This window comes from Harpia harpyja, chromosome Z (genome assembly GCF_026419915.1).
Source record: "Harpia harpyja isolate bHarHar1 chromosome Z, bHarHar1 primary haplotype, whole genome shotgun sequence".
In the NCBI taxonomy this organism is placed as follows: Eukaryota; Metazoa; Chordata; class Aves; order Accipitriformes; family Accipitridae; genus Harpia; species Harpia harpyja.
The window spans coordinates 107,559,152-107,567,417 of record NC_068969.1 but is presented as its reverse complement, the minus strand read 5'-3'; the positions used below and the strand labels follow the sequence as shown (position 1 = coordinate 107,567,417).

General features: G+C 62.4%; 1 protein-coding gene and 1 pseudogene across 1 annotated transcript; both read left to right on the top strand.

Annotated features, from left to right (window-relative positions):
• The first annotated feature begins 1,964 nt into the window (after window positions 1-1,964).
• On the top strand, window positions 1,965-2,590 carry LOC128137218 (interferon-like). The gene has a single exon (XM_052777977.1). It carries the CDS (start codon window positions 2,015-2,017, stop codon window positions 2,588-2,590), a length of 576 nt encoding a protein of 191 aa, XP_052633937.1. The 5' UTR covers window positions 1,965-2,014.
• Window positions 2,591-3,393: 803 nt separating this feature from the next.
• On the top strand, window positions 3,394-5,743 carry LOC128136699 (interferon-like; annotated as a pseudogene).
• The last annotated feature ends 2,523 nt before the right edge of the window (window positions 5,744-8,266 follow it).

Here is an 8,266-nt window from a genome sequence, read left to right as displayed (position 1 = left end):
TCTCCGCCTTCCACCCCGCTTTAGACCCACTCAGCAGCAGCTCCGCAGTCCTCACTACAGGGAAGACGCGGACCTCTTGGGCCGGGTCCAGAGGAGGGCCACAAACATCATCAGAGGGATGGAACACCTCTCCTGTGAGGACAGGCTGAGAGAGTTGGGGTTCTCCAGCCAACTGGAGAAGAGAAGGCTCCGCCGAGACCTCACTGCGGCCTTTCAGTTACTTAAAGGGGGCTCAGCAGAAAGATGGGGACAGACTTTTTCATGGGGCCTGTAGCGGTAGGACAAGGCGCAACGGCTCTACACTAAAAGAGGCTAGATGCAGACTAGATACAAGGAAGACATTTCCTACCGTCGGGGCGCTGCAACACCGCAACGGCTTGCCCAGACAGGTGGTAGATGCCCCATCCCTGCAAACATTCACGGTCCGGTTGCACGGGGCTCCGAGCAACCTCATCTAGTCGAAGATGGCCCTGCTCACTGCTGGGGGCTTCGACCAGATGGCCCTTCAAGGCCCCTCCCCACCCAAACCATTCCATGATTCCAAGGAGGAGACGCACCGGCAGACATCATCGCTTTGATTAGGCTGAGCGCGGCCACCCTCGACGCTTCGGGCATTCTCCACCACAAACCCTCTCCTTGCGCTGCTTGAAGACACCTTGCAGCACCAACCGCTCTAGGGCAACACGGACAAGGTCCGGCCACGGACCTCCACCACCACCACCACCACCCCCCTACCTCCTGCGGTGACGGCACCTAGGTACGCCAAATCATCGTGCACGTGCCAGCACCCCCAGCACAGCACCCACCAACACAACGTTGCCTGACAAGACCACGGCTCCCAGCCCGCCGCCACCCACCCGCACGCACTTCCCCTCTTCCAAAAGCTTCCAGAAAACACGGGGCAGCCTCCCTCGCACCAGCAGAGCACGATCCTCGCTGCTGGAAGGGACCCGAAAACCTCAGCGAGTGCAACCTCCACCTCCTCCTCCCCCCCACCAGAGATCTACAACCAGAGCGCACCTGGCTCAGCTCCACCTCCAGAGGACTCTCGGACACCCCTCCTCTAGGGGCGCAGGCCATCCCTAACGCAAGACCCTTCGCTCACGGGCCACATTCTCCTCTTTGCTCTCCAGCCACCTCTGGCGAGGAGGCACAGAAAACACAGCGAGACTCCTGCTGCGGGGCACACGCACGGCACCACAGCCAGCGACCCCACGCAGCAGCAAGAGCAGGAGCAAAACTCTCCCCTTTTTCCCCTTCCTTCTTCCTCAAGCCTTTCCTCCTGCCTTTCTTCCCCATTCTCACCAGCTTCAAACACAGGAGCGGGGGCAGCCCCAGCCACAAACACATCCAAAGCTCAAGTGCCTACACCCAGAGCCACCTCCTCGCACGCCGACGCCACCCCCAGGCCCTCGCTCCACGAGGGGACTCCCCAGGCTCTGCCAAGTGACATCACTTCACAAGCCTTCCCAACACGAAAAGAAAAGAAAGACCAGCTAAGACGAACACAAAGGCGAGCCACAAGTGAAAGGAAAACAGACCACAACCAGCACCAGGGCATTACAGGCGGAAAAGACACTTGGCCACGAAGGGAAGCTTCAGCTGCAGAAAAGAGGCACCACAGCTCGCCCCGCAGGACACACGGAAACCCTAACACACCTCCCCGGCACAGCTGCCCACAAGGGCTCTGCCCCAGCGCTTTCGCATCCCCCACTCAACCACTACAGCCAACCTCCCCCCAACACGCCACCAGCAAAGCACCGCCACCGCCCTCCCCCACGCACGGCCACCCCACCAACGCACTTCCCCGAGACCACCACAGCCACCAGCCAAAACCGAAAACCACAGCCGGAAACTCGCTGCAATCGGAAAGCGAGGAAGGCAAAGCCGCGGCACCACATAAAGCCGGCCACCCGGCAGCACCCCAAGCACAGCGCCCACCCGCACCACCACCACCACCAAGCCTGACCAGCCTCCTGCCCAGCACCACCCACGCAGCACCCACAGCCCCACCATGGCTGCGCCCGCAACCCCACAGCCCCGCCGGCCGCACGGCGCCCCGGCGCTCCTGCTCCTCCTGCCGGCTCTCGCCACCGCCCTCGCCTGCCACCACCTGCGTCCCCGCGACGCCACCTTCCCCTGGGACAGCCTCCAGCTCCTCCACGCCATGGCTCCCAGCCCGCCACAGCCCTGCCACCACCAGCAGGCGCCCTTCTTCCCCGACACCCTCCTCCACACCAACCACCCACAGCAAGCCGCCGCCACCGCCCTCCGCATCCTCCAGCACCTCTTCGCCACCCTCAGCAGCCCCAGCACCCCCCAACACTGGGACGCCCAGGCACGACACCACCTCCTCAACAGCCTCCAGCACCACATCCACCAGCTCCAGCAATGCCTGCCAGCCGGCGGCATGCTCCTCCAAGGCCGAGGGCCCCGCAACCTGCTGCTCAACGTCAACAAATACTTCCGCCACATCCACGACTTCCTCCACGCCCACAACCACAGCGCCTGCGCCTGGGACCACGTCCGCCTCGAAGCTCGCGTCTGCTTCCAACACCTCCACAACCTCACCCGCACCATCCCCAATTAGCCCAGCGACCCCCACCAACCCGCACGGCCCCACGCCCCGCCGCCACCACCACTTCTGCACCACCGCCCCATCCCCGCCTCCGTCCTCCCGCCTCCCCTGACCGACGGCGAGAGCCGACGCAAGAACCGCCCTGCACCCTCAGCCTCCGCCGACGGCTCCTCTCTTTAGAGACCTTGTTCTATTTATTTTCACAATGGGTTTTATCTACCTATTTATTCACCTATTTATTCGACAGAAAAATAAAGACCTCTTGCAAAAAGCTTGCCCGTGCCTCTTGTCTCAGAAGCACAGGAAACGAGCCGCTGGCCTGGGCTGGCCTGGGCTGGCCTGGGCTGGCCTGGGCTGGCCTGGGCTGGCCTGGGCTGGCCTGGGGGGAAGCCGCCTCCACTCAACACCTACTCCAGGCCCTGCTCCAAACAGGGCTCTGCACACATCCCGGGCCCACTCTTCGCTTTGGCACCTCCCCAAGGAGGCACTTTCCTCAACCTCTTCCGAAAAACTCTGCCAGGGGCTAGCCGTCGGCATCACAATCACCTCTTCGGCCCTTGTCTCCTCAACCTTCTCCGCCTTCCACCCCGCTTTAGACCCACTCAGCAGCAGCTCCGCAGTCCTCACTACAGGGAAGACGCGGACCTCTTGGGCCGGGTCCAGAGGAGGGCCACAAACATCATCAGAGGGATGGAACACCTCTCCTGTGAGGACAGGCTGAGAGAGTTGGGGTTCTCCAGCCAACTGGAGAAGAGAAGGCTCCGCCGAGACCTCACTGCGGCCTTTCAGTTACTTAAAGGGGGCTCAGCAGAAAGATGGGGACAGACTTTTTCATGGGGCCTGTAGCGGTAGGACAAGGCGCAACGGCTCTACACTAAAAGAGGCTAGATGCAGACTAGATACAAGGAAGACATTTCCTACCGTCGGGGCGCTGCAACACCGCAACGGCTTGCCCAGACAGGTGGTAGATGCCCCATCCCTGCAAACATTCACGGTCCGGTTGCACGGGGCTCCGAGCAACCTCATCTAGTCGAAGATGGCCCTGCTCACTGCTGGGGGCTTCGACCAGATGGCCCTTCAAGGCCCCTCCCCACCCAAACCATTCCATGATTCCAAGGAGGAGACGCACGGCAGACATCATCGCTTTGATTAGGCTGAGCGCGGCCACCCTCGACGCTTCGGGCATTCTCCACCACAAACCCTCTCCTTGCGCTGCTTGAAGACACCTTGCAGCACCAACCGCTCTAGGGCAACACGGACAAGGTCCGGCCACGGACCTCCACCACCACCACCACCACCCCCCTACCTCCTGCGGTGATGGCACCTAGGTACGCCAAATCATCGTGCACGTGCCAGCACCCCCAGCACAGCACCCACCAACACAACGTTGCCTGACAAGACCACGGCTCCCAGCCCGCCGCCACCACCCGCACGCACTTCCCCTCTTCCAAAAGCTTCCAGAAAACACGGGGCAGCCTCCCTCGCACCAGCAGAGCACGATCCTCGCTGCTGGAAGGGACCCGAAAACCTCAGCGAGTGCAACCTCCACCTCCTCCTCCCCCCCCACCAGAGATCTACAACCAGAGCGCACCTGGCTCAGCTCCACCTCCAGAGGACTCTCGGACACCCCTCCTCTAGGGGCGCAGGCCATCCCTAACGCAAGACCCTTCGCTCACGGGCCACATTCTCCTCTTTGCTCTCCAGCCACCTCTGGCGAGGAGGCACAGAAAACACAGCGAGACTCCTGCTGCGGGGGCACACGCACGGCACCACAGCCAGCGACCCCACGCAGCAGCAAGAGCAGGAGCAAAACTCTCCCCTTTTTCCCCTTCCTTCTTCCTCAAGCCTTTCCTCCTGCCTTTCTTCCCCATTCTCACCAGCTTCAAACACAGGAGCGGGGGCAGCCCCAGCCACAAACACATCCAAAGCTCAAGTGCCTACACCCAGAGCCACCTCCTCGCACGCCGACGCCACCCCCAGGCCCTCGCTCCACGAGGGGACTCCCCAGGCTCTGCCAAGTGACATCACTTCACAAGCCTTCCCAACACGAAAAGAAAAGAAAGACCAGCTAAGACGAACACAAAGGCGAGCCACAAGTGAAAGGAAAACAGACCACAACCAGCACCAGGGCATTACAGGCGGAAAAGACACTTGGCCACGAAGGGAAGCTTCAGCTGCAGAAAAGAGGCACCACAGCTCGCCCCGCAGGACACACGGAAACCCTAACACACCTCCCCGGCACAGCTGCCCACAAGGGCTCTGCCCCAGCGCTTTCGCATCCCCCACTCAACCACTACAGCCAACCTCCCCCCAACACGCCACCAGCAAAGCACCGCCACCGCCCTCCCCACGCACGGCCACCCCACCAACGCACTTCCCCGAGACCACCACAGCCACCAGCCAAAACCGAAAACCACAGCCGGAAACTCGCTGCAATCGGAAAGCGAGGAAGGCAAAGCCGCGGCACCACATAAAGCCGGCCACCCGGCAGCACCCCAAGCACAGCGCCCACCCGCACCACCACCACCACCAAGCCTGACCAGCCTCCTGCCCAGCACCACCCACGCAGCACCCACAGCCCCACCATGGCTGCGCCCGCAACCCCCACAGCCCCGCCGGCCGCACGGCGCCCCGGCGCTCCTGCTCCTCCTGCCGGCTCTCGCCACCCGCCCTCGCCTGCCACCACCTGCGTCCCCGCGACGCCACCTTCCCCTGGGACAGCCTCCAGCTCCTCCACGCCATGGCTCCCAGCCCGCCACAGCCCTGCCACCACCAGCAGGCGCCCTTCTTCCCCGACACCCTCCTCCACACCAACCACCCACAGCAAGCCGCCGCCACCCCGCCCTCCGCATCCTCCAGCACCTCTTCGCCACCCTCAGCAGCCCCAGCACCCCCCAACACTGGGACGCCCAGGCACGACACCACCTCCTCAACAGCCTCCAGCACCACATCCACCAGCTCCAGCAATGCCTGCCAGCCGGCGGCATGCTCCTCCAAGGCCGAGGGCCCCGCAACCTGCTGCTCAACGTCAACAAATACTTCCGCCACATCCACGACTTCCTCCACACCCACAACCACAGCGCCTGCGCCTGGGACCACGTCCGCCTCGAAGCTCGCGTCTGCTTCCAACACCTCCACAACCTCACCCGCACCATCCCCAATTAGCCCAGCGACCCCCACCAACCCGCACGGCCCCACGCCCCGCCGCCACCACCACTTCTGCACCACCGCCCCATCCCCGCCTCCGTCCTCCCGCCTCCCCTGACCGACGGCGAGAGCCGACGCAAGAACCGCCCTGCACCCTCAGCCTCCGCCGACGGCTCCTCTCTTTAGAGACCTTGTTCTATTTATTTTCACAATGGGTTTTATCTACCTATTTATTCACCTATTTATTCGACAGAAAAATAAAGACCTCTTGCAAAAAGCTTGCCCGTGCCTCTTGTCTCAGAAGCACAGGAAACGAGCCGCTGGCCTGGGCTGGCCTGGGCTGGCCTGGGCTGGCCTGGGCTGGCCTGGGCTGGCCTGGGCTGGCCTGGGGGGAAGCCGCCTCCACTCAACACCTACTCCAGGCCCTGCTCCAAACAGGGCTCTGCACACATCCCGGGCCCACTCTTCGCTTTGGCACCTCCCCAAGGAGGCACTTTCCTCAACCTCTTCCGAAAAACTCTGCCAGGGGCTAGCCGTCGGCATCACAATCACCTCTTCGGCCCTTGTCTCCTCAACCTTCTCCGCCTTCCACCCCGCTTTAGACCCACTCAGCAGCAGCTCCGCAGTCCTCACTACAGGGAAGACGCGGACCTCTTGGGCCGGGTCCAGAGGAGGGCCACAAACATCATCAGAGGGATGGAACACCTCTCCTGTGAGGACAGGCTGAGAGAGTTGGGGTTCTCCAGCCAACTGGAGAAGAGAAGGCTCCGCCGAGACCTCACTGCGGCCTTTCAGTTACTTAAAGGGGGCTCAGCAGAAAGATGGGGACAGACTTTTTCATGGGGCCTGTAGCGGTAGGACAAGGCGCAACGGCTCTACACTAAAAGAGGCTAGATGCAGACTAGATACAAGGAAGACATTTCCTACCGTCGGGGCGCTGCAACACCGCAACGGCTTGCCCAGACAGGTGGTAGATGCCCCATCCCTGCAAACATTCACGGTCCGGTTGCACGGGGCTCCGAGCAACCTCATCTAGTCGAAGATGGCCCTGCTCACTGCTGGGGGCTTCGACCAGATGGCCCTTCAAGGCCCCTCCCCACCCAAACCATTCCATGATTCCAAGGAGGAGACGCACGGCAGACATCATCGCTTTGATTAGGCTGAGCGCGGCCACCCTCGACGCTTCGGGCATTCTCCACTACAAACCCTCTCCTTGCGCTGCTTGAAGACACCTTGCAGCACCAACCGCTCTAGGGCAACACGGACAAGGTCCGGCCACGGACCTCCACCACCACCACCACCACCCCCCTACCTCCTGCGGTGATGGCACCTAGGTACGCCAAATCATCGTGCACGTGCCAGCACCCCCAGCACAGCACCCACCAACACAACGTTGCCTGACAAGACCACGGCTCCCAGCCCGCCGCCACCACCCGCACGCACTTCCCCTCTTCCAAAAGCTTCCAGAAAACACGGGGCAGCCTCCCTCGCACCAGCAGAGCACGATCCTCGCTGCTGGAAGGGACCCGAAAACCTCAGCGAGTGCAACCTCCACCTCCTCCTCCCCCCCACCAGAGATCTACAACCAGAGCGCACCTGGCTCAGCTCCACCTCCAGAGGACTCTCGGACACCCCTCCTCTAGGGGCGCAGGCCATCCCTAACGCAAGACCCTTCGCTCACGGGCCACATTCTCCTCTTTGCTCTCCAGCCACCTCTGGCGAGGAGGCACAGAAAACACAGCGAGACTCCTGCTGCGGGGGCACACGCACGGCACCACAGCCAGCGACCCCACGCAGCAGCAAGAGCAGGAGCAAAACTCTCCCCTTTTTCCCCTTCCTTCTTCCTCAAGCCTTTCCTCCTGCCTTTCTTCCCCATTCTCACCAGCTTCAAACACAGGAGCGGGGGGCAGCCCCAGCCACAAACACATCCAAAGCTCAAGTGCCTACACCCAGAGCCACCTCCTCGCACGCCGACGCCACCCCCAGGCCCTCGCTCCACGAGGGGACTCCCCAGGCTCTGCCAAGTGACATCACTTCACAAGCCTTCCCAACACGAAAAGAAAAGAAAGACCAGCTAAGACGAACACAAAGGCGAGCCACAAGTGAAAGGAAAACAGACCACAACCAGCACCAGGGCATTACAGGCGGAAAAGACACTTGGCCACGAAGGGAAGCTTCAGCTGCAGAAAAGAGGCACCACAGCTCGCCCCGCAGGACACACGGAAACCCTAACACACCTCCCCGGCACAGCTGCCCACAAGGGCTCTGCCCCAGCGCTTTCGCATCCCCCACTCAACCACTACAGCCAACCTCCCCCCAACACGCCACCAGCAAAGCACCGCCACCGCCCTCCCCACGCACGGCCACCCCACCAACGCACTTCCCCGAGACCACCACAGCCACCAGCCAAAACCGAAAACCACAGCCGGAAACTCGCTGCAATCGGAAAGCGAGGAAGGCAAAGCCGCGGCACCACATAAAGCCGGCCACCCGGCAGCACCCCAAGCACAGCGCCCACCCGCACCACCACCACCACCAAGC